The sequence below is a fragment of the Vidua chalybeata genome, chromosome 2, assembly GCF_026979565.1.
Source record: "Vidua chalybeata isolate OUT-0048 chromosome 2, bVidCha1 merged haplotype, whole genome shotgun sequence".
Classification (NCBI taxonomy): domain Eukaryota; kingdom Metazoa; phylum Chordata; class Aves; order Passeriformes; family Viduidae; genus Vidua; species Vidua chalybeata.
Genome location: NC_071531.1, coordinates 15,870,981 through 15,897,570, shown reverse-complemented (window position 1 = coordinate 15,897,570; position 26,590 = coordinate 15,870,981). Strand labels below are relative to the sequence as shown.

Genomic DNA, 26,590 nt, shown 5'->3' with positions numbered 1-26,590 from the left:
ACCTCATTGTTGTCCTTTATTTGCTTGGAAATGGTTTACAGAAATATTTTCTTTATAGTCTTCCTGAAAACTTAGATTGGGTAGGCCAGCCTACCTGGCCAGGCTGTAATTCCTCAGGTACTCCTGTCTTGTCCTTCTTGACAGTGCGTACTATTTGACCTTTTCCAGACATGGAGAAACTTCCTCAACCACTACAAGTTCTCCAAAAGAAGCGAGAAGCCTCCTTGTTACATCAGTCCCCTGCCTCAGCACCCCTGGAGGCGTCACATCTGCTACCATGAATAAGTGAATGCCCAGTTTGCTGAAGTGCTCCCCATCTTTTTTCACTATATGTAATTCTCCAGTTTAGTGTAAGTCAAAAGTTTTGCAAAATTTTAACTGAAGATTTAAACTATGAATGGTCATTTGCAGATTGGTACAATTTAAGGTCCTGGTTTATTCAGGTTAATATAATACAGTATCACCGTAGCCTAAACACTGTTTGGGCAGATGGAACACATCGTGTCTTCTCAGACCACCCCTAGGTTCCCTTGGCACCCATCTGAGACTTTGGACATGGAGGTGCCTCTTTTCTAGCCTTCATCTCACAATCTTTCTTCTTCAAAGATGAGATTTCCTTATAATTTTTCTTCACACACTCTTGCAAATACAGCAGTTTAAGTGTAAGGTATTTCATGCTCTGCTTTATACCTTGTACCTCTTCCTATATGTTGTGATCCTTCAATTAGAATTTTTCTCCTCCTTGTGTCTTTCTCTACTCACTTTAGTCTATTTTTTTAACCCATTCTTCTCACACCTCTGTATCTCCTCTTCGACTTTTCCTATCACACATTCCCCTGGAAACTCTGGAGACTTCCCAGCTGTTAGCCCAAAGCATTATATGGCATCTTCATCTAGCATCAAGAGGCTCTTTCTGCTCCTTTGCCACCAACAAGCAACAACATGGAATAAAAATTAGTTCATCTGTAGAAAAGCAGAGATCTTGCAAGAAACTCCTCTCTGTTTGACAAAGCTGAGCCTAGATTGCATGAGAAAGTTCAGTTCCCAGACACTAGATTAACAGCACAAACCAAGTCAAGAACACGGAACACAGAGTAAGGCTTGCCTGCTTAGCACTGCTTCTCCACAAAGCTTTTTCAACACCTTGCTCTCAACTGCAGGAGGAGGCAGGGACATTTTCCAGTGACTCATGAAATATGGTTATCTTATCCACATATGAAGAGCACTTTGCTGGTGGGGGAGTGTCTTACAGCACTCTGTCTGTCATGTCAGATGACATTATTTAAAACAGACACGCTAAGTCCAGTTTGACTGGAGCTCCTTTTACACTGCAGAAGAGGGAAAAAGAGACAAATATGCTTCTTTTTCTGGCTCAAAGTAACAGGGACAAATAACGATGACAGGTTGCCTGCACAGGATGTGGATTCTCCTCCTCTGGAGATACTCGTAAGTTTTCTGGACACAATCCTGAGAAATGTGCTCTAAGGGATCCTGCTTGAGCAGCAGGTTGGACTACAATGACCTACAGTGGTTGCTTCCAACCTTACCCATTCTGTGATGGCCAGAACCCAAATAAAGGAAAAAATTAGCTCTGGCAAATGTAACAGCTGAAGGCTGTACTATGACTGGTATTGTATCTTTTATGCAAAGTCATTACCTCAGTTACCCAGCTAATGTGTCAGTATCCTGGCATGTTTCATCAGTGACTAAGCTACTTGTCTCTACTGGTACCCAAGAAGAACCAGACAATCTATCAAGAGTCAGAGGGCACAGAAAAGTGAGCAGAGTGAGAGTTTAAATAATTCTGAGTCCTTTTTTCAAGAACTCCTGAAGAGATTTTGTACTTTAGTCAATACTACTCATGAAATTTCTTACTGTCCCAAAATCAGACAAACAACGTGAACATGAAAAGCATATCTAAGGATGTTGCTGTTGTCTCACTGCAGTCCACCATAGAAGCTACCCTGACAGCAATCTCATGTATACACTGCCTTATGGCACCTGCTGTGCATAGTACAGGCTAAGTTAGCCAAGAATCTGGATAATTTCTGGTAAGTGTGTACTTTTCCTCAGTTTACTAAAAAAAACCCACAAATTCTGCTAGCACATTGATGATTTAAAGTAAAATTAGAATCTCAGGCAATTTAATCCAGTTAGCAATCGTAAAAATTCAAGACTATTAAACTGAAAAACCTCCTCTTGGCACCAGGAAACACATTAAGGAAATAGCGGTAACTGCAGCAGAAAAGGCACAAGACTGAGAAATACATGATGAGAAGACCAAACAAATCAGTAACGGTTTAAAAATAATAAAGTTTATACAGCATCTTTGATTGTACATACAAAGAGTACTTATCTTGGCTAGTAAAACTAGCAGGTTCAACTCAAGCAGTTTCAACCATCACTTTCTATACCAAAACACACTTTCCTAACAGCTAGACAAAAGCAAAGGTATGTTTTTGACTATCCACCATAACAATCCAAGAGATTCCAGCAAGAAAAAGACGTCAGAAAATAGTACAGTCCAAACACATACATTTTCTTTTAGAGTACCTTAACTAAGAACCTGACAGCTGCAATACCTACCACTTTTTAAAGATGGGTTGTTTGCCTGCTGATTCTTTCCATCTTTCTCTTTTTTAATATTCTTTGAATCTAAAAGACAAGATTCCATTACATAATAAATGTAATATTCACATCATAACTATGTCCAGCATAACACAGAAAGCTTTCAAACAATACAGAGTATTTTGTTGACTTTATTTTATTAATTTCCGTACATAATCAAAAAGGTATGTAAATTTAATCACCACACTATTTTCCCTTCAAAATATATTGAAAAGTACAGCATGGAAAAGCAGAGCCTTTGACTACTTTATATCAATTATTAGAATAAATCCAGTTGCAGAATACAGAATACCAGCCCCACAGACAGCAATCCTGTGCTATTTTTAAACAGTTTTACTTCAACCTACACAAAATTTGAGATCCTAAAGATCACTGTTTATCTTTATACATCTGGTTATACACAGAATACTCTGAACTGAGAAACAAGGAAAAAAACTAAACCCATCCTAAAACCATATTTCTGAGTTAAAGATTTCATTCTATATTGAGATTCTTTAATACTCAATATTCTCAATATAAAATTCTCAAATACTCAAAGCTGCTATCTCAGCACACATCAGTCATTTGAAAGAGTCACTCAGAAGAATCTACCTTCTCTATCATTAATCTTGGCACATACTCACAAAGGGGTCTGCCATATTTCATTTTTGATGGATTTCAGCAAGTATGAGAGATACAGGAGAACTGGGCAGCTATAATGGAGAAGACTGAGAGAGACAGTTCCACTCATTCCTTTTAAAATACATTGTTTGGTGACCTGCTTTTGACACTCATGGACTTGAGTGCAATTCAAATACAATATCAACCTCACAACAAAAACGCAAGTACACTTTCAGATCTAAAAAGCTTTTTTGCTTTTACCAAGATCTGCATAGGAGAGTAACTCTCTTGGTCTGCAAATGCCTCACTACTGGGAATGGGGCTCCTCCTCTAGTTAGGCTTGTGCCTAGCTCACACCTTGGGTTATGCCACTTAGCCTGAATTGGTACAGGTGAAAGGAAGGCTCACTTTTACTGCAAGACTGCATTAGTAGCCAATTATTAGTAGCTGTATTCACTCACTTTTAAGTCTACAGCTACTGATTGGCTTGCTCTTGAAATAAAAGCACTCCTGACCTAGAATGTGAAGCATTTGGTGACAGAAACTCTTGAAATATAATGAGTTTTTCTGCAGCAAAGACTAAGCCCTAACAGTGTTTCTTTTCTGTAAGTAAAGCATTTCTTGAAACATACTGCCAAGCAATGTCTGGTGTTCAGCACTTCCATCTCACATCTTTCATTATCAGGAAATTGCCACATAATGCAAGAGCTGAGTCATGACAGTCCTCTGTCACCAGTCCCAAAATCCTCCCCTACCACTCACTCAGTGAGAAGAAGATAAGGCCATCCACATGGCTCTGTGCTTGGTAGGATGTGATGCTCCTTTGGTCAGAGCACAGCAATGGCCAGGGCACCCTTGGGGGTGGCCAGGCAGGCCCCTGCCATCCAGAGCCACTCCATCACTCTGTCCAGGGGCATGGCACTGGGGGCAGCCCCAGCACTGGTGGCCATGCCAGGAGACAGACTGCAGCTGGGATGGGACATGAGGGCAGGGCTGTGGGGATCTGGAGACTGGCCCTGCTGCAGCATCACTGGGGCAGGGGCTGACATGGGGTCCTGGGCAGGGTAGGTGGAGGCCCCAGATGAGTCAGGGTCATTAAAGCCTATTAGTGTACTCAGGACCACGAGACCTTCCAAGAATAATCCAGACTTCACAGTCCTACAAAATCAATGCACAGCTTACATAACTGCTCAAAATACACTGCAAAAATACCATCATTTTCTCCTAAAGCAGACACGGGCAGAACTCCAAGTCCTTTGAAAAGGAAACAAAATGCTATGTTTACTCCTTGACTTAATCTTCTTCCTTGACTTACGTGCTCTTTCTTTTGGAAGAAGTTTGCTTTGGAAAATGTTCTGTTATATAGGTTCCTGAAAAAAAAGTGCTTATGAAGGTCAACTTCAGATGGAACTGCTGAAATTATCTGGGACAGCGCCTACAGAGCTCTAACCCCAATACCTCCTCAGCAGTAGGGCTTTAACCCATACAAGTGGATACCCTACAACTACTTGTGGGAATCTCAGAAGGGATAATGCTAAAACTAGTTCAGTAACACCGTAAAGATGCAAGGCTAATGTTCACCTTCTCCATCCTACAGGTCAAAATATATTTCATCCAGCCTCTTTGGGACTGAGCTGAATCCAGCTAATTTTCTACAGGGAGCTAGCAATCAACAGCAGGACCTTTTGCCACATTCTATAACCTCAGTCAGTATTTCCCACAAACAGTCATGTTACTAAGGCAGACATCAGGCTGTCAGCTTGCAGAACAAATAACTTCCCAATCTGACTATGTCCTAAAAGGAAATCAATAATCTCTTATGTGGAACTCTGCTGAAAGTAGAGAACTAATAATTGCTTCCTGCAAACACCCAAAGCTTGAAAGGACAGAGTCATGAAAGAGTGCCTACCAAACAGTGCCAGATTAAAAACAAGATGACAGCTTTTCGTGATGAGAGACATCAAGAACAGGTGAAAAAATGTGAAAAACTGCAGCCTGGACACCACATGTGTTCTTGCTGACAATCACTATATGAATTATTTATTCCCTGCACCAGCTAGCTTTAGTGCCTCTTTCAAAAATATCACAGCAAATATGAAAGTTGAAACAAAACACTCTTGGCAACGTATTTTTCTTATCAGCCTTTAGAAAACTACAAGAAAAGAGATGATTAATGAGAAGAGGGTTTCTCAACAGCACTTTAAGCAACTATTTCATTTGAGGTGGAGGCATTTTCATTCACAGTAAACACAAAGCACTGTCACTATCACTTGTTTTTGATGGTAGGAGATCTCCTCCCTAAAACGTACAAATAAATCTCCCCCAGCATATGCAGAAGCATCCAAGAATAAGTCTGAATAAAACCAAGACTGTTTTCAAAGGAACCCCTTGCTTTGATGCATTCCAACCTTCATCAGTGGGAAGCTGGGAATACCATTACAAAGCTGGACTGTTTTGTCTAAAGAGATGCAAAGATACTAGCAGGAAGAATTACCAACCTGTTTCCACATCAGACACCCTGTATCTATCTATTGCCACCCCAGAAAACTTTCCCCCAGTCTGTATTTCACAGTCACTATTTCACAGTCTATACTTCCCAGTCTTGTTCAGGTGTGCTTTTTCCAATGTTGGCAGTTAAGTTGGATAATAAATTATTGTTTATTTTCAAAAAAACTATAAAGAAAGTAAGATTTTATTTAAAACCAATTTTATAAGTATTGATCTTTTATAAACACATGGAGTTTTTAATGCATGCCAAACTATACTTCAAATTTTGGTATTCCATATTTTAACAAATTTAGCTTCCAAAGATCACAGAAAAAAATTTAGACAGAAGGCTATTATACAAATCACTGGGCTGAACAAGATGACGCTCTCTGCACATGATCCTCAGCTTGGTCAAGCTTTGAGGTCAAACCTCATGAGGTAATGAAAGACATAATATGTACCTGTAAATAATTGTACAGGTACAAAGAGTATTTTCTTTTAATCCCATTGCACATTCAGCTCCTAGCCACATTCAATGGCTAATTCCTTGAAATCTGAAAAATTGACTTGAAAATAGGAACTCTATATATTGGAGACAGAAGAGACTTATTAGTCCTACAGTCTTGAAGCTCATGGTAACAAAAAAAAAATAGGTCAGCTTAATTCATCATCTATCTTCCCCTGACCATTTTTAAAGGGAAAAGTTTCAGCTTATTTCTCAATGTAAAACACAGCATGTGTTCGGATCATTCGACAAAACAAGAGTTAGAATGAAATTCTGCTTAATGAAACGGACAATCAAATGCTACTCAGCTCTCTAAGAAAGCAATGAAGAACAGGATACCTATCTCAAAAAAAGTTTTGAAAATAAAGTAATACATATAAGTACACAGCATTTATATATTTGCTATGTATCTATATGTATTTAGCCCATACCACGTAGAGGCTAAATACCCTATGAAAGATTTCTTTCTTTTAGGGCAGCAAGATTAGAGCACAGCATATACTAAAATTCTAAAAGCAACATATTCTATTGTTCACCAACTATTTCTTTTCTAGAGTGCACTTCATAAGCTAAAGCTTTAGATACAAGCCAAGATTAGAGAAAGATTATTTAACATAGTGCTTTCTGCTTACTGATTCAAAACTCCATGTGTTTACATTAGTCCCACCCTATCTGTAACCACAGAATTTTGCTGATAAGATTACTCAACAGAAGACAGGCAAGAGCAACCACATCTATCATTTAAGAAATTAGAGACAAAGGGGAAAAAAAGGCAAAGCTATCCTGACTGATTTGTGAATACCAAATAAAAAAAATAATCAGAGAAGGCAGTGGTAAAACTCTAGGCAAAAATTATCCTGATGACCAATGTGTATTTCCTCTTATAAGCTCCCATACTGAACTCCGGTTTCTTGCCTGAGAAGCTTTAAAACTTAGCAACTTCTTTCTAGAAGACTTAACCTTTCAGCAAACTAGATGACTGTTTTGTTCAAGTGATGGCAAACATCATGTCTTTTAACAGCAATAGTTTCCATCCTAGAGTAGTCACATAATGAATGTTACATGCAGGGAAGGCATGCATGTGCTGTCTAAGACTTGTTATTTGCTCGTTGTGCAGTGTGGGGAAAATGAAGTTCACAGTCATGCTTTCAAGACTTCTGCAGCTATCCCTTAGCCACCTTGATGTCTTCAACTCTTCTGGGTCTTCAAAACATGGCAGGATACCACTCTTCTCAGACAAATCCCTTGTCTTTTCCTGAGGTATGTGAAATACCTTTGGGTGACAAAACCTTTTGCTCTTCCCGTGCTGCACAATTACTTGCTCTCAAATGAAGTTAACTAAAACAAGCCCAAGACTTACCATTGCTCAGGAAGGGGCCTTCTTCTCACTCCCTACTACACAGGGTTGTGAGCACCTTTCACCAAGCCTCAGTGCACACAGTTGAGGATATCCAGACAGAGTGAATATGAAATTTCTCCTTTCCTTTCTTTTTGTGCTACCCTAGTGGGATTCTTATCTTATCTGCTTGGAACAGCCAGTCTCTTTGACTATATTTAGACAACAGCCATGCAGAAAACCTACAAGAGAAGGGGTCAGACTTCCTCCATAAACTCCTGGTGCAACAATTAAACGGATGACTCCTGCCATTACAGAAAATCTATTTTAGCAAAAGACAATTATTTACCAAGGGAACACACAAGCACATAAAGCAGCTTGGGTTGAAGATGGTAAGCTCAAGGAAAGTACAAAAGTACTGGTAGCCTTTTATGGAGGAGGACTACCAATCTGGAAGCTTCCAAAACAGCGGCAACATGGTTTCAGAGAGTGGATCTTTTGCTCTTCATATTTTTTTGTTTCACCAGCCCAAACACTCTTGTTTCTTCTTAAGTCTCACTCTCTATTTTAGCTTTGAACTCACAATTAACATCTGCAGACATGACACAGCAGAAATCACACCTCTGCGGTACACTGTGTACTTGTAGATGAATTTCTTTTAAAACGTTCATTTTATCTTCAAAAGACAGTTGCTAATGCCATCCAATGCCAATCCAAATTTGATTCTTTGTACTACTTAGTTATTAACCTGTTAAATTATAGGTAACTCCAGAATAAAGCCCCAAGTTTTATTTAACAGCACATATAGACACATTCCTCAATTTAAAAGTGCAGTAATGATTTCAAGGCTGTCACAGGACAGAATTCTTTTCATTAAACTTGTAGATCTCAAGACAGCCAAATTCAGCAAATGGTATTCTAAAACAATGTGAAGTTTGAACTTACCTGTATTCAGCAGCGATCACAAACTGTCTTCCTTAATTTAACAGTATGGCAAATTGTCATGTTGTCTCCCACCAGCTCCAAAAAGAGAATTTAGCAGGTTCCCCACTTTCCTCTTGGATTAAAGCTACCAGACCTTACCTTTCGCTGCTGTTCTCCCCATGGTAACACTTCTGTGATCTTCCCTCTCACAATAAAAAGGCTGAAGTTGAAAGACCAGTTAATTCTTCCTTTCAGCACAACAGTTTCCTGTGGAGCAGTAATACAACAAGTTAGGGGGGGAGGTTGTTGCTGGCATTTGGGTTTTCTTTTTTTGGAAAGGATGATTTTTTTGTATTTGTATATACTTATCTTGCTGGTTTTAAACTGCAAGTATTTAACAAACTATCTGTAGGAGAGTAGTGTGAAAACAACAGTTAAATAAAAGTAGCAAAAATACCAAATGCAAACTTTCATTTCCTTCTTTTAGACAGTTCATTCTCTAATGATTTGCATTTTCTGTGGATTTGTAAAACACAGAAAGATATAAAATGTTATTTATTCCTTTTTCTTCCCAAAAAACATTACTGAAAAATGGAAGACTCTTTATACATAACCTACTCACCCTGCCTCACTTGCACAGAGTTAAACAATCATCAACTTCAATACCTTTGGGTAAAACACATTATCTTGCACAACTAGAGTTGAAGAGGGAACAAAACACTAATGTAAAAAATCTGTACAAGGCCCAAGTGCTCACTGATACCCCTGCCCTATGATTTGTAACAGACTTGTAACAGTGCACAGAGAAGTGTTAGGGAAATGTTAACTGCAGATAAAAGCAATGAGCCACATTCTTGTAGGGTTTAGAAACTGGAAAGGACAGATTGGTCGAACTAGTGTAAAACAGCAAAAACAAACTTTCTTTTTTGTGTGTGTTACTGTGATTTTCTACTCCAGCATCTAGTATTTTGAACTTTGACTGTGTTCAAGTCAAACTCATTTCAAACATCTAGCCTTGAAGCAACAAAGCCAGCAAATTTATTATCCTTCTCCATTAACTTTTCAAGTAATAATGGGTAAATACATTCAAATTTCTAAATTATGTTGTTGGATAATTTTCTTTCAAGCAACTTCCATGAGATTTAAAGCTGACATCACCAAAAATGTGAGGAGTTTATAAAATTTAAATATGTGCATACCCTTTCCACAATTAATTTTGTCAAAGGTAACATTTTTAGAAGGTACATCTTTCCACTGTGACATAAAAGAAGTAACAGTTGAAAAGCAAGTTATCTACTTGGAATTTCTTGACTCTTCTACTCACATCCAAAAAAAAAAAATAAAATACACATATATATCACATATAAAAAGGGAAGTATCATACAACTGAGTATTTTCCTGAAACGGTGATCCTTTACTGAAACTTCAAGAAACTTCAAAGCACTATGATGACGGACGGGATGATGAAAACTTTATACAGTGCAAGACCATGGCTAAAGCTAATTAAAAGTTTTTTTTAAATGCTAGTGACTAATGAATTTATTTCATATGTGTGTTGTCTGTGAACATGCTGGACAGTTATTACAAAAACTCAAGACTGAGACTTGAAAGGAGTTATAAATAAAACTGAATACTACCATAAAATAAGCAGGTTTTGCTACACAATACATTCATAGTATAAGTGATCATCAAGATTAAGAATAGAAATCCTTTTAAGCTATCAAATAAATTTGAAATACTTTATACTTCCACAGACTCCCCCAAAAATTCAAAGCTTTTCCACTGCAAGTAATAAATCATGGAAGGTGATGCAGAGTCAAAGTAACTGTTTTTACAGATTACTTTAGAACAGCGAATGGTTTTTATCTTTTTGTTCCAAGTACCAGATTGCACTTGGTGCAGTAATAAAGATTCCAACCCTGCAGTGATAGTCATCAAGTTTAGCACAACCGGAGCGTCTGTGAGAACATAAAAAGGATTCCAGCTTTTCATTAGCTTGTGTTGTACCAGATAGGCTGTTTTACAGCATGCCCACCAGCCTGTTAAAAATATAAGACAACTGAAAGTTCTGAAAGAGCTGTTTGAAATGAGGCAAATCCAACTGCAGGAACACAACATATTACTGTTTCGAAGAGGTGCTACTTAGAACTCAGTTACACCTAAGTATTCAATTTAAAGCTGCTATTAAATTAATTCATAGATTATATTATACTGTTTGTCACAGAAAACATTCAAGAACGGTATTTCTGAGCCTCTATCTAACGGCCAGTACATGTTGCTGAACCACAGCAAAACTAAAACCAGTTACCTCAAACACAGGGCAGGGTCAACCTGAAACAAAGTGCAACTTCTTCTGCATGGGCAGACCTAGGAACTACTTTCCATCACCTCACATACTTAAGTGGCAAACCCTAAGCAAGGCAGTTGTGTCTTTTGCTAACCAAGACAGAGTCCCTTATGTCGCACTCACCATCCCCAGCCTGGCTCAACCCACAGCACACCCAACACAGAAAAGAAGAAAACCACCAGCAAACACAGGGAAAACACCTCCAGGCACATTCTGGTAAAATTACATAGCAAGGACAGATCTCAAGGCATTCTTGTATGTGTGCCTTGGCAAGCAAGCTGAATAAGAAATATGGGGCTAAGAAATTAATCAAACAGCTTCAGAAATTAAGGGAAAAATGAAACAAAACAAGGTCAGGAATATATGAGCAAACAAAGAAATGCAATGGCAAGGCTGAAGTGCAATGGCATTAGAGTGCACAAAACAGCAGAATGAAAACCGAAGTTATAAAGACTGAGATAAGCACAGAGGTTGTCAGTCACAAACAGAAAGTGACCAAAGTATTTAAGGGACTGTCAGTACAGAATCCAGTGAGAAACTATTTGCTGCAAATTAAGGAAAAAGCAAGGGAGAAAAAAATCCGCAAACCTAGGATAATATTGGATTAATCATCAAAATGTCTTCAATCCAAAGAGCACTCAAAGGATATCCACACTCATGAAGTGTATTATTTACATCACTTACATCTCAATTCATTCTGTAAACTGAGTCCTTCTCCAATTTCCATCCCTTCCATTAATTACTTTTTAAAAAATCTGATGGAAAGCATTTATCTGCCTTTAATTCCTTACTAAAGTTTTAATTGTCAAACCCCAAATCACTTCTACTAGCCACCTCCCACTGTGCAAGCCCTTTGTCAGAAAGAATTATATTAGTAGACAAGCCTAAGTCTTCACCTCCTCTGCTTTGCTAGTACATAATACTAGGTTTCAGAAAACAGGGTGGAAAACATTTTTTTCTGCCTAACTTTGCTCTTTCTCTTTTGAAAGAATTACTCTAAGGGCATGCATTGCTGCATTTTCAAGAAGGTAGCATTCAACAGAAAATGTCAAAATCGCTCCTTTTGCCTGCCATACATCTCCATTATCCTTCTCACTGTTAGCCAGGCACTCAAGTAAGCCAAATGTCCTGAAAAAATATATTTACGTATATCTAGGGCTTCCCAGTGCAAGTTTATCTTGACAGCATGCCTGCTCATAAAAACACACAACAGAACTACAGAGATAAACGTAACATTTAAAAGAAGCCTAAGCAAAGAGGAGATTGTGGGTTCAGTCTGCACAAAAAAGATTCAGGTTTTTCTCTCAATGACTCTGCATCTAAGGCAGAACAAGAGCCAGTAATTTTAAAGCCCATTAGCTTTTTTGACCCTACCAATGGTACAAATGCAGTAACTTAGACCTCACCATTGGCATCTTCATGGGTGGGACAGTCATCAATGGGCAATCTCTGCTGGATAAGGACTGAGACTATTCTTTTACACAGATACACTGCACGGAATCTAACAAAACAGCCACTTGGAAGCAACAATGAAGTTTTCAGTTTTAGCTTGAAATAAAGGCAGACGTTTTTCAGGCTTTATGTGAACAAGGAGTTGTATTTGCCCCTTTTTTTTGTCTATAAATGCTTCAAGATTAAAATTCCATATGCAAGGGTGAAAAATAATTACACATAGTTTGAACAGCAAAACCAGTTACAGAAAGAAAATAGGCACAGTATAAGCTAAGAAAGACTTTCCCCTACCAATGCTTTCGTTTGTCTAAGTCTTACATTTGCTCTCCCCACTAGCATTCGTGCACTATTACATTTATAAACACAAGAGACACCAGCTACAACTGCTGGCCACACTCCCACCACTCCTGTCCTCCCTGCTGTTTGCCACTGCCAGTGCTGCAGAGCCCTTCAAGGAAAGGACCTGTGCAGCCTCCTCCATGGACACACAGTCCAGCAGCCACAGCTCCCACTCCAGACTCCACACATGGGGAACGTGCACCTACAGGCACCAGTTGCTGCCCAAACCAGTGTGACTTAACTGCATACTTCAAAGCCACCCTTCCTGAATCTGGAACACCTTTTCCTTAAACCTAATCATCTGTTGTCTACTCATCTGTTGTCTCTTAAATAAAACCCTGCTTCATACCATTCTTAAAAGGCTTTAAGGGGCCGAAAAGAAGCAAACAAGGAGAGTAAAACTTTAAAGGAGTTTTTACATAATATACATTATTTTATTAAATAAAATTTGCAATACTTAAAAATAATTTTCAGCAAACTAGCCAGCATTTAGACTCATCCAATATACTTGAAGACACAACAGCATACCTCCTTATTTCTGTTATAGAGATAGCCAGTTTACCTCTCAGTGCATACTGTGGCATCACTACGGAAAAGTAAGATTGCAAAGGCTAAAGAAGAAAAAATTAAACTAATGTATCAGAACTTTTGAAAATGTAACAAAACCTTTGTATTTATAAACTCAGTATTATTTAGCATTACACATGTATGACTTTGAACCAAAACATTAAAAATCAGGTCTTCTTTCATTTAAGCACACAAATACATAATCAGTTGGTGTTCTGACAAGAAATTTGATCTGAGTTGGAAACCCTTTTAGTTCACATTCTTTGTATTAAAAAAAAAAAAAAGTTAAATTCTTTCAAGGAAAGGAAATTAAACTTCTACATTTTCATACAGCTCAACTTTTAATAAACTGATATATCTGAACACCTCCTCTAGTCACTAAAAGCAAAGCTAGACAGATAGACTTTAATCAAATTCACAGGCTTTTAAACCAGCAAATATTAACTAGCCATATATATCATTACAACAACTAAGCTTGAGTATTTCTTAAGTTGTTAAAGAAAGCGAGTGGGTACTTAGTGCTTCACAAAGATATTTTTGTAATGTCATTTTCTTTAACATCAAGCAGAAATTTTCTGCACTTGCAAGACTACTCGGTCAGTCACCAGTGGTGTACTGCTCACTATTTATGAAGTGATTAGCATAAACAAACTTTTAAGCTGTCAGCAGTAAAATATTGCCTGTAAATGTTCTGCTCTCTCTCCAGGTAAGTTTACGACCTGCTTTAGAATATGAGCAACTGTAATTACAGTAAGTCATACATTTCAAGAATGCAAAACTCTCTCTAAACTCTCAAACCCTATTAAGTGTGTTATTTAGTAGAGAAAGGCATTGTGTATTTTAAAAAGAAACACTAACAGGGTTTAGACCAAAGATTTGTCCCAAAAAATCCTGAAACAAGAAATAATAACTTATACCTGAGAACAGAGAAGTAAGGTCTCCAAATTAAACAGTATAACTTGTATTAATGCACAACAGAAACAACATAATGCAGATTTAACATTTACTAAATTAACAGTAATTTTTAAAATTGCAGTTTAGAGCTGCTCTATGGCTAACAACAAAAAATGAAAAAGCTTTTCTCCTCCTTCCCTCCCTCCCCATCCTGCTTTAAAAGTCAGAAGATGTGGGGTTGTAAAAACCTGAAAAAGGAAATGGTATGTGTGAAGTCAGCAGTTCAGCAAAGCGGTTGGCCATTAACAGCTTTAAATATTCTTAAAATGCCAACCTTCCCACATGAAAGGGTATTTTAATGTTATATTAAAATAAATAAAAATTTTATTTATTAAAATAGATTTTAAAATATAGTTTACATTTCTATCTTAAACAAAACTGCCAGCTTTAGTTGTTTACTAGTACATATTTACAGTAGGACAAGATTTTAATAATTTGTTTAAACATTTTGGTGAATTCAGCACACTGAAACCTCTGTGCTGTTTTCTACTTCCCCCTTCAAGCCCGGAGTACTCTTCCTGAAAACATTCATCATCATTATTCAACCTGGCTTTGTCCAAAGACCTGACTCGATTTTTTTCATAAAGCAAACTAATTAAATTGGGGGAAAAAAAGAAAAAACCTGCACTATTAGCACTAAGAGCTACATACCTGCATGAAATTGTCTCTACACTCAGATACATCTCCTCTATCTTCAGCTCAGCCTCCCTTGACACAGAAGAGAGGTCTCAAACTATTCATTCTGCAAGGCACTGAGCTTACTTTCAGCACAGTGTAAATACAGCAGGCAAGGGAGAAAAGAAATTGCTGTTGCAAACATAGCAAGTGCTAAAGAACCTTATACAGCTTTTCTGCACTTGTCTTTAGCAGAAAAGAAGCAACTGCACCAGCAGCAGTCAGAGTGTGTAATGCATAAGGGAACAAGGGGGGAAAAAAGACAGAGGCCCAATGGCCAAAAGAGAATTTTTCACCCTTTTAGGCAACTTTGGCTTCCTCCCTTCTACACTGCCTTCACACTGGAAAAGGACTGTAAAAGCTTGATTCAGATATGATCCAACAGAGCTCTATTCACACAGCGCAGTCAGGACATTCATCCCCAAGGTCCAGATTTTTTCTTCACAATGGAGTATCCAGAGAAACACACCTACTTTTAGTCTGATGAAGAAATATACAGAAGTCAAATAGCATGCACTTTTTTTTTTTTCATTGAAGGCATGGAAAACAGCCTTGGTACATTTCTGCACAGGATCCAACTGCTGTCAGCACCCCAGACAAAGTTTCAGAATAACGTGTTTGTCTCCCCTCGCTTCTACTCAACACCAGCAGCAACATACTTCTGCTACCATCCTCTTCCAGTGCATAAAATACCTGTTTCTCTCTCCCACTTGAGAATCCAAACAACATAATGCTGACTGGGACTCCCTGTCACTATGTATTAACAAAGACACAATTTGCCTCAACTGATTTTTCTGCTGCTGCAATGCTCTATGGTGTAGCCTGGCTTATATAATGGAATAACTACACTGATGCCATGTACTGGTGTCCAGTCAGGGAACAAAACCAAACCAACCAGAACTAAACAACCCTTAAGCAATTTCCTGATAGCTCCTCTGTCAAGACAATATTTCTACAGGAAAAAAACCCAGAGAGCTGCTTGCAGTTTCCAGGCACATGCACTGGGCTCACCTGTTGCTGGTGCTGATATCTGTGCTATTTCCCCAACTCAAAAAGTCCCCTTACACAAGGGATCTTCATGCAAATTACACCAAAAGTATTTCCATCTATTGGACAAACATTATCATTGAATCACAGAATATCATGAGTTGGAATGGACCCATAAGGATCATTAAGATCCTGGACAGGCCAACCCAAAGAATCACACCAAATGCCATTCCAAAGGACCATTCAGTGCTGCTAGACATTTCTGCAGCTAACAAAGCACTAACAGGTCATAAAAGACATAACAACTCCTAAATGCTCAAAGGACTAGACAGCTGCAAATACTCCGCTGTACTATTTGCTTCACTCTTCAAAAACAGAAGACAACTAAAGACTCAAAGCATCAGGAAAATTTGCAGCAAATCTGTATCTCTCTTCCCACTTTCTATGACAACTTTCAATCGTATTTAAAAAAACAACACAGAGGTGAAGCAAGCCATAACAGGGCAATCTCCTCTACCTCTACCTCAGCGTGACAGCACATCTGTCACTGCTTGTATGTGGCTCAGGCCCAGGACAGTGGCAGAGTATCTCCGTTTCTGCTGTTTCTGGAGATCCCCTTTCTGAAGGCAAGCCCCCCTCTTTCCTCCACCCAGTGCTTACAACACTGAGCACTAGAAATATTCAGACTAGGTAGTATTTTCCTACAACAAGCTGAAAAATAATTACAAACTATATTCAGAGTTTTCCATCTAACCATAACATTGATTATTTTGGGATTAAAACCAGTTCATATCATCTAACCTTCCCAAAAAAAACCACTGTCTGCCTCTTTACAGCCCTCCAGTACAGGCTACACATACAGCAGATTTGGTAGGGGAAGTGCCATCAAACATGCAGCAGCCCTTTTAATCTCTGAGCCCCTGACAGACATTAGTGACAATAAAGAGTTCCACCAAATTTAGCAGCTCTGATACCCTTTCACATTCCTCCATGCACAAGACTCAGTTTTACAAACTGCCCTTTTTAAGTGGGCTTTTAAAAGTGCCCCACAAATTGCACTCCTTCCACTGAACCTGCCTGCATTAATCTCTGATAGATTCCACACAGTACATAAATAATGGTACATGCTTCATTTTAGGTATGCACCTCATTAAAATGGTGCTACTCTCTTACAGGTTTTATAAACTTCAGCTGCTCCCTGCACTAATGTATGGTAGAGGATGAAAGGCTCAACCTTGTATTTGCCCTACACTAAAAGGAGTCTCGTATTACCTTGAGAGACAACTGACTTAGATTTCCATCAAAGAAGTTCATCCCTTTTATGAAAATTGATGGAAAGGAAAATGATGGAATTCCCTCGTAACTTAAATAGAATTTGACCTGATTTCTGAAGTTCAGGCCTAGAATAAAATTATCTAAACAGCACATCTACCTTTAATACAATGTTTTACTTGGGTTTAGATGACAACATACAAATAATAAGAATATAAACCACTTATGGGTTAAAAAAAAAAAAAAAAAAAAAATCAGCAATCAGTCCAAACCACTGCTCATGCTTAAACTGGATACAGCATTATTCTTACAAAGCCAAAAAAGAAAATGTACTTTAGGATTAGTTTGGACATAAGATATGTAGACACTATCCTTCCTACCTGTGAAGCAGAAAGGCTATCATCCTGCTAAATCACATGAAAGAGCACTAAAATTCTGCTAAAGGTGTAGTATTTCAGAAACATTTTGATATTAGGCTCAGCAGGTAATTCAGAAAAGCAGGAAGAGAGCACACCTAAGAACCACAATAAGCATCAGTATTGCACCAGCTTGGATTCAAACTCATCAACCACTACCCATAGAGCAGGTGACTTAGTTGAAGTTCAGAACTATGAACCAGTCCTGAAACAAGACTGCTGAAACAAAAGAGACATGGCACTTAACATCACAAAAAAGAAATCTGCACTTCATTTAGATCCAAGATAAGAAAATAATGAATTTTTGATCCTATGCAAAAGACACAGAAACTAAAGATATTACTTTTTCTGACTGGGATCTTGGGTGGAGAGTTGCTAAGGGCACATACACAGCACATCCTGCAGGCACACAGTGCTAAGGGTGTAACACATTATAGACCCTCTACTACAAATGGTTTAGTTGTGTGCGCTTTATGCCAAATGCCCATTGTATATAAAAGAAACTATCAGAGCAAGCCCAAATAAATAAAAGTGATAACTTGGGTAATAGAGACAGCTGCTGCTTTCTGAATGGTTATGAGGCAGCTCCTGACTTTCCTCCAGACCTACATCATTGTTGACCAAGCAGAAAGACTAACAAGGACGAGATAAAAGTACCTCCCATGGTCATCAGCACCATTTATACAGCAGTTACTCATTGTGTATAGATCTGATGCAGATAAAAGGGGAGCCGGCTCACGGTAGGCTCAGGTACCTGAAGCCACCCTTCCCATCTCAAGAGGTGGTAATCTACCTAAAGAGACCACAGATACAGAACACAAATTTTCAGCAATGTGCTCAGTTTACAGAAACACACCTGGACTGAGCAGGTGACTCACCAAAGCATCTCCTGCTGCTCCCAGGAGCGAGGCAGCATTGCTGCTCCGGGACCAGCACTGCAGCAGGAGCTGGGTGCACACCCTCAGCCCTCGCTGCCCACACACATCAAGTCAGCCAGCAGGTGCATGAAGGCACAAAAACAGTACTTACACAGAAGCATACTCTTAAAAAGCCCTACAGTTCACTTAAGTACTTAACTGCTTCACTTTTCAGCATCTTTACCTCAAACAAATTAATTGCCCCTCCACTTAGACATCGTAAGGAAAGCTGCTCACACCCACATTATCATTGTTACAATGCAAAAATAAACTTAACTGCATATAACTAATATTAAAGCTTCCTAACACTTAGTTATAGAGCAATTGGACCTTATAAGACATCTCCAAAGAAGATGTACAAATTTTCTAGGAAAAGCACCCTCATACATCAAAAGCACAAATCACAGCAAAAAGGAATTATTCATCAAATTGTATTACAATGTTAACAAATATTCTGGAACTTTAAATTTAACATTTCCATCACTTCTTATTCACCCACTGCTCTATTACGCTTTGACAATTTTATATGGGCTTTTCTGGCTCTTTCCCACATTCTAGAAAAATCTCATTCTGAGCAATTTATGTTGCATGTCTTACACTTTAAAGAATACAAACAGTATAGTCCTTTACATTTAAGATTTTAATCTCTGAAAAAAACAATCAGCACTAAGGCTGGGTGCCTAAGGCTATTTCTTTCAAATGGGAATGAACAGAACTTTAAACGCCCTGCAGATGTGGAGCTCACAAAACTGGTTAACAACCTCCCTTGTCTAGACTCCTTGAAGCAGTGTCCTGGTCCCTACCTGCAATTTGTTCTATGTCTACACTTAAAAAATATCACAGTAGACTGTCAAATGATATTTCTAAAGACTTCCTTAAAACATGAAAAGAATAACTATGTATTTCACTCACCCTTGTTTGAGGTAGATGTGTCCACACAAATAAGAAAGCCAGCTGCAGTGTCCTAAACAGTTAATGACAAATGTCATTTCCTGTTAGTGACACTATTTAGTGGCAGTAGATAATTGCCAAGGACTTCATTTGTCCCCGTACATTCACTCAGCAAAGGGAGTAAACAGGGCTCGCTTACAGCTCACGATCCCGTTGGAATATCAAGGAAACAAAAATAGACACCTATGTACAACAGGCACAAGTAGCTATGTTTGCTTAGAGTTTCTTCACATTCTCTCACGTAAAACTGCATTTTAGCACAAATTTTAGACAGGTAATGGAATCAATACTTTCTCAGTATTACAAATTTCATACTTGCAAAATGCCTCTTTTGAACTTGAGCAGCTACTCCAGAAAACAATGCCTCTGCCTTAAGAGCACACTATCTGGTCACAGCAACAGCTGTCACAGCAAAGACAGGGAAAAAAAGCATCTGTACATTCAACATAGGAACACACAAAGTCAAAAGAAAAATATTTAAAGTACTGCCGTTGCTTGTTTCCTAAAATTCCTACATCAAGACTTATATATATGTCTGAATGTTAAGAACAATCTGGTTAGGTTATGTTCTTATATCTACATGGCCTCTAATTGCTGTGAAAGTAGTTTATACTTTTACTACAGTACATCATGAAAAGCCAACATTTGTTTTTGCTGAATCTGAACATTACTACAAAAACATAAAATACCAAGCAACCTGAAAGATATCACACAAATACTGCTACCTATTTACATCAAATAGAAAAACAGAGCATCAACTTCATCAATTGAGTTTCAAACAAAATTACTAAACTCTATTTTCATATTCAAGACCAGACCATGTTAAAGTTAAAAGCCCTACAAACACTTCCCAGTCTCAACCTCAGTTTCACCATACACTGTTTCCTGCAGCTTCCCATTTGCATTACCGTGCAACTTCCCATAAATAAAATACTAACAGAAGGGTCTCCAATGCACTTCTTCATTACATCAGATCAAGTAATATCATCCTTAAATAGTACTTACATTTTATGGTACCCTAAGGGAGAAAATCAGCTCCCCTTGCCCCCCAAAGCACAGCCTGGCTGTGCAAGGAATTTCTGTGGACTGGAAGTGGCAACCGCTCACGTGGGCTGTGGGCTGCTGTGGCCTGAGCAGCACTTGATGGTGGCCTGTGGAGAGCTGGTACAGCACAATGCATTCACTCCCCTATTTACTCCGTAGTGTTAACGTGACAGCCCAGAACCCAAATGTAACACAGCGAACGCCTCCCTGCAATACTGCTCCCATGTGCACCAGTGCTGCAGTTGTTACTGACCCTGCACGACTGCCTCACCAACTGCTTTGCTCTGCCACTTCCAAAGAGTAAGGTGGAGCAGGAATGATCTTAAAATCCAAAGGTTTAAGACTGTTATGCTGTATTGTAAAAAATTCATAACCAGTCAAACTTGAAGATCTGTTTACAAGTCAGACACAGTATGCTCCGAAAACCTACTGTCATATCTACAGTCTATGTTTTTTAAGTTTTAATCACCTTGTCTACGTTAGGATATGCATGAGTCACAAGCAAAGTTTACATTACCAGAACCCAATAAAATATCAGTATTTCCCATTTTCATTAAACCTTTTAGGTCTTAGAATTATATTTTGCTATCTCTTATAGTCTAACTCATCAGAGAGAAACAGCAAATTACTGTACGGAAAGACTTCAACTTTAACTTGTATTAACACTTAAAGCATGCCTTCACTCCTAAAGAATATCTGAGCATAAAATTTAAGTTGAATATTGATACACACTACAGCACTGCATTGTGTTTATAGGCTAGCCTAGCAGCTAACGACAACAATGACACACAACACGGCAACAGAACTTTCCATACTTCAACTACTTTCTTTGGACCATCCAAAATTATGACTCCCCGTGCAAGATACCCCCTTTAAGCCGACAATCAATATATGCCACATACGCGGTTTAACTGTAAAGAAAACGGGAACAGTGCCGCAGTGCATCGCAACCCGACAAGTGCCCCACAACAGGCCACGTCTGGCACCGCGCTGTCTTCAAGCGGCACATCCAGCCCCCTTACCCAACACAAGTGAGCGCTCGGAATTAAATGATTTTTAACGCGCATCCGGCTTTCCTGATCGACGCCCGTTCCCCAGCACCTCGCCAGCCTCGGCGGTCGGCGGCCAGGGACGATCCCCGCCGGGAGGACCGGCAGCCGCCGCCGCCGCCGCGGGGGAGGCAGCGGGGCCGCCCCGGCGAGGGGAGGCGTGTCCTGCTCGCGCTCCTGTCAAACGCCGCCGGCCCCGCCGCTCGTCCCGGACGCACCGGCGGCTCAGGGACCTCCCGTGCCGCCCTTGCCCACCGGAGCTCCTGCTATCGGGGCGTCACGGCCACCCCCGGACAGAGAGAGGCACGCTGTCAGCGCCGGCAGACAGAGCCGCCCCGCTCCTCTCACCCTCGCAGCTGCGCTCGTACTCGGCCATCCGCGGGTCCCCGCGGGCGGGGTCGGCGGGACCCGCCGCGCTGTTAGTTCAGCCCGCAGAGGAGGGGAGCGGCGCTGGAGCAGGGGCAGCCCCGCCAGACCCGGAGCCGCCTCCAGCGCAATGGTGTTGCCGAGGAGGGGAACCCAGCACCGGGGCGTCCGGCGGCCACGGGGGGCGGAGGCTGCGGTACGAGCCCTAGGAGGGGGCGCGACGTCCGCCTCGCCTCCCTTTCTCTCTCCGCTCCTCCCTCACCCTGCTCGCCACCGCGGGGAGCGGGAAACGCCGCCGCCACTCACCGAGCGGGCGGGACGCGGGTCGGCGGCGTCCTGTCAAGCCGCTCCTGCCGCCGCCCGCCTCACGCCGCCGCCATGTTTCGGGGGCACCGCGCATGCCCGGCAGCGGCACCGGGGGCGCGGGGCCTCCCCCCCACGCCGTCCCCCTTCCGCCCGCCGCGGCGGGGGCGGCTCCGCTCGGGGCTGCGCGACCCGCGGGCATCCCCAGACGCGGGCATCCCCTCACGGCCGGCATCCCCGCGCCCCGCCTGCGTCCCCTCATGGCCGCCATCCCCGCAACCCCCCGCCATTCCCGCGCCCCGCCGGCTTCCCCGCACGCCCGGCATCCCTGTGCCGTCAGTATCCCCGCGCTGTACCCGGACCTGCGGCGGGGGGAGGGAGGCAGGGAAGGGGGTCGAGTTGGCGGTGGCTGCTGCACCCGGGGAGCGGGACCGCTGTGCGAGGGGGGAAAATGAGCAGGTGTTTTTTGTAGGAGACTTCGGTGTGAGCAGCGAACGCCTGGAAAAGGCGTGAGGGATCGATGGCAGGGGATTCAGAGGGGAAACCTGAGGCAGCCGCTGCCGTGCGCTGCAGCCGCACCGCGGTGGTGCCGGCACCGGCAGCGTACACGTGGTGAGCAGTGCCCTGCATTGAACGTGCGCGAGTGATCGCGGTGTATGCGTACAATTACATGTAACCACTTCTAACGGGGAATAATGCACGTTATAATCGGTGCATCCACTTGGGAAATATCACACAATTATTTTACAGACATCTAAGCTTATAAGTACTGTAATGTAGGAAAAGCTCTTCCTTGGCTTTTTTTGGGAGGATGCATTCCGATTTTATAAGCTTTGGGCGTTTTGATTCAGACCCCAAGAGGCGAGTAGGCATAAGCATAACTGGTAAAAAAATCATACCTTAAATGCTACCAGCATTCAGAGGAGTTCGTGCCGAATTTTCATCTTCACTGTTTAACAGCACTTGGAAGTGAAGTTTTTAATGCGAAATTATGCAAAAGTCATGAGAGTGATATTCTGTGAGTTCTTTTAATGGGAAAAAACCCGAAACCACAGAAAAGAAATCCCAAATATCTACCTAACCCTCCTCACGCTCTTCTGTATGACAGTGAAATTCATACAACCCACTTTATAACTGCATATACTGCAAGTTACTACTAACAATTTATTTTAAGCATTCTCATAAGCAGTAAATGGATCTTTAGAAACAAGGAGAATGAGTCCTTGACATAATTATAAATATTTAATATTTAGACAACATGAAAGAAACAAGTAAAAATATGCTAATCCAAGTAATTAAAATACACAAGAGGAAGAGAAAGAAATACTGAAACGTGCTTACAGAAAGCCCTTATACTGAAGTGTGTTATGCTCATCACCAATGCAGATGAATGCTGCTTTTAATTTGAAATATTTTCCCCTTTCCGTAATATTGAATTTTTGCAGGAAAATGAGAGATTATGTTCATTGTAATGATGCATACAAAAACATGCCAAGTGTCACAGAGTAAGTCCCTGTGAGACACAGAGGAAATGAACACATATTTTAAAGCTATTCTTTAAACCTAAGCCAGTGCTAGATACATCTGAGGAATCTGTTCCTTGGGAGTCCGTGGGACACCCTATCTCGATTTCTGCAGCTGTAGTTGCAGAACAATGTGAATTGGTGCAGTCCTATACCTGCTTGTAATTTTCCCTGAAGGCTGAAATCACAAAGTCCAGCCACCAATAATCCTGCTTCTTAGATCCCTGATGTGATGAAGCAGAATAAACAATAGTCATAAGAATAAATGTCTGTAAGATACATCACCAGTAAAAAGAATGGAATAGAAGAAAACTTTTAAAACCCTCTTCTAATCCAGGAATGGATTTATAATGCCTTCACATGTGTCCTTCACCTACAAGCTATAGCTGATGTAAAACAAAAAACTTCTTTACATGATTATTAGAAAAGGAAGAAGAAATCCTGAATGCTTCTATTTTCCAGTGGATTAATGAGCTTGTTTTCTGGTGACTTGCCCATCATCTTTCACTTTCTTTTGTAGGTACTTAACTGAAATACTTGGGTCAGAAAAACCAGGCATTTTTTTTTAAGTTCTCAGTGTTCTTCACAAAGAGAGAGATAGACACATGCATGTGCATGTATATATATGTATGTATACATATATCTGTATGTATACATATATGTGTATTTGTATACATATATAAAAGTATGGCTTTGCAGTTTTTTGCAGGGAGATTCTGTGATTTCAGAAAAAAAGCAAAAACATCAAAACACACCAAAAAATACATTTTATGGAGATAGGTTCCCATGAACTCCTACTAGTGGTCAAAATGATGTTCTGGGAGGTTGATGCAGACAAAAAAATGTTTAAGAACTGTCACTTGTCCAAAGAAACAACACTAAGTGTATAAGTAAATTAACTATCCATGAAGAAAATGCAACAGGCAGAGTAAAAGATCAGCCTGGATGTCACAAGCTCCTCCTGAGCCTCAGATAGGAATGAAGCTTCCAGAAAGGAGAAGTTGGGTCAGGTTACTTGGAGGAGCTACAAAAGCATAACCTGATCACGCAGGGATAAAATAAGAAAAGGCAGCAGAAAATGAGACACAACTAGTAAAGGATATTTGGAGTAACATGAAATAATTTAAAGTACACTACCAGGCATGGAAAAGAATCAAGCAAATGATTATGCCCCTATCAAGCAGATCTTGTAAGTTTTTAATAGACAGCACTGAGAAAGTCAAGCTTTTTAATATTTTTGTATCTAATTTCTACTTTTATACATATATATATATATATATATATATATATATATATATATCAGACATTATTGATAATTGGAAAAAAAGACATTTCAGATTTGACAATCAAAGGACCAAGTGAAAAATTATTCATACATAATTTACTGCTTTTCCATCACCTGAATTTAAAGGGCTGGATGATGAAAACTAATGGTTATCATTGATAATTTACAGTGAATGAATATTAGAGGACAGAAGGAGAGAAGCTGTATTGTTGAAAAAGAAAGAAGGAAAGAGGATATTACATGCCAATCTGTTTGACCTCAGTACACAGAAAAGATACTGGAGCAAGTAAACAAGCTATCTTTAAGTAGTTGTAACACAACTAGTAACAGCCAACACAGCTTTGTCAAGAACAAAAGATGTCAAATCTAATCTCTCCTGCTACAAAGTAAGAGGAATCATCAGCGGAGGAGAATCATTGAAGGTCATGTTGGATGTCACTTTAGTAAGGTTTTTGACATGGTTTCATATGATATTCTTTCAGCAAACAAGGAAAACAATGTAGAAGAAGTTATTTAGGGAGCTCATACAAGCAGCTCGTTGTCAGAAGGATGTTAATGAACCCAGTGATGGTTTAGAAAACATGTTTACATTACTGGAGATTATACCAAACTGAGAGTCTTTAGAATGCTGGAGGACAGATGTTGGGTTTAGAAGGATTTTTGCACACTTGTGGTTTGGTTTGGAAAAAGGAGGGTTCTATTCAACAGGGATAAGTGCCTGCTACTGGGTGGTGGCAGATGCGATCAGCTATACAAACAGGAAAGGGGGAACTACTGGGTGTTCTGCAGGGAAAAAAGCTGCAATTAGGTGAGCCAAAAAAAAAAAAAAGTTCTGGTTTTATGTGAATCACAATCTATGCAAAGGAGATAATGTCACAGAGCTGCAATGAGAAAGTCAAACCACATAAAACAATACAGAAAAAGAAGGATGGACTCTGTGAAACAGCCTTATTTACATGGCTCTAGGAAAACTTAGTAGCCATGGTCTGTTTGGCTTCAGTAAATATGTAGTTATGGAAAGAGCAGAAAAGAACAATCTGAATGATCAGATATTTATAAAACCTGACTTAGAAGAAAAACTTTTTAAAACCCCACAATGTGGAATTTAGGTTGAAGTGAGAAAGTAGATGAAGGAGAAACATACATATCTATGCAGTACTAATATGAATGTGTATCATATCAGTGTATATATATATATATATATATATATATATATATATATACATCAAGTATATGCAAGTACTGTAAAGATGAAAGGATGAATTCGCTCTCCAATTCAATAGTGGATGGATCAAGGTTTAAAACAAAGCAAGAAGATTAGAAAATAAAAATTATAAGGATAGGAGGGAAATTGGCTGGGTGTTTGTGCAGCCACCAACCTCAGACTCTACAAGAAGAGGTTGCACCACCATTCAGAGCTGGCACAGGTAGACTGGCCCTCAGGCAGAGAGTGGACTCAGCCACCTTCCATGGTCCCTGCCAACAACATGATTCAATGAATGTAAGCTTTCTTGAAGGCCATTGGAAAATATCAGCTTCCTAAGGGAAAGGATTTTATTGTTTCTGCAAAATGCATACCACTGTCTTCCAAAAATAAATTGTTTCAATAAGAGTTTTAAAGTGCTTTTCTATTTTCTGAGTCCTCCTCCTTTCAAGCTGTCAC

General features: G+C 40.0%; 1 protein-coding gene across 5 annotated transcripts in view; it reads right to left on the bottom strand.

Annotated features, from left to right (window-relative positions):
* Nucleotides 1–22,163, bottom strand: part of SCML2 (Scm polycomb group protein like 2) — a 70,854-nt gene extending 48,691 nt beyond the window's left edge. For 2 of the 5 annotated variants that reach the window (XM_053935367.1, XM_053935370.1), the window contains exons 1-3: nt 22,123–22,163; nt 8,640–8,747; nt 2,587–2,655 (exon numbers count right to left, since the gene is read on the bottom strand). In XM_053935367.1, the coding sequence (XP_053791342.1) occupies nt 2,587–2,655; nt 8,640–8,661 (91 nt within the window). In that variant the 5' untranslated portion in view covers nt 8,662–8,747; nt 22,123–22,163. Of the gene's footprint in view, nt 1–2,586; nt 2,656–7,580; nt 7,595–8,639; nt 8,748–21,423; nt 21,463–22,122 lie in introns of those variants that run through there. The other 3 variants (XM_053935368.1, XM_053935369.1, XM_053935371.1) reach the window with 3 other exon arrangements.
* Nucleotides 22,164–26,590: the final 4,427 nt, after the last annotated feature.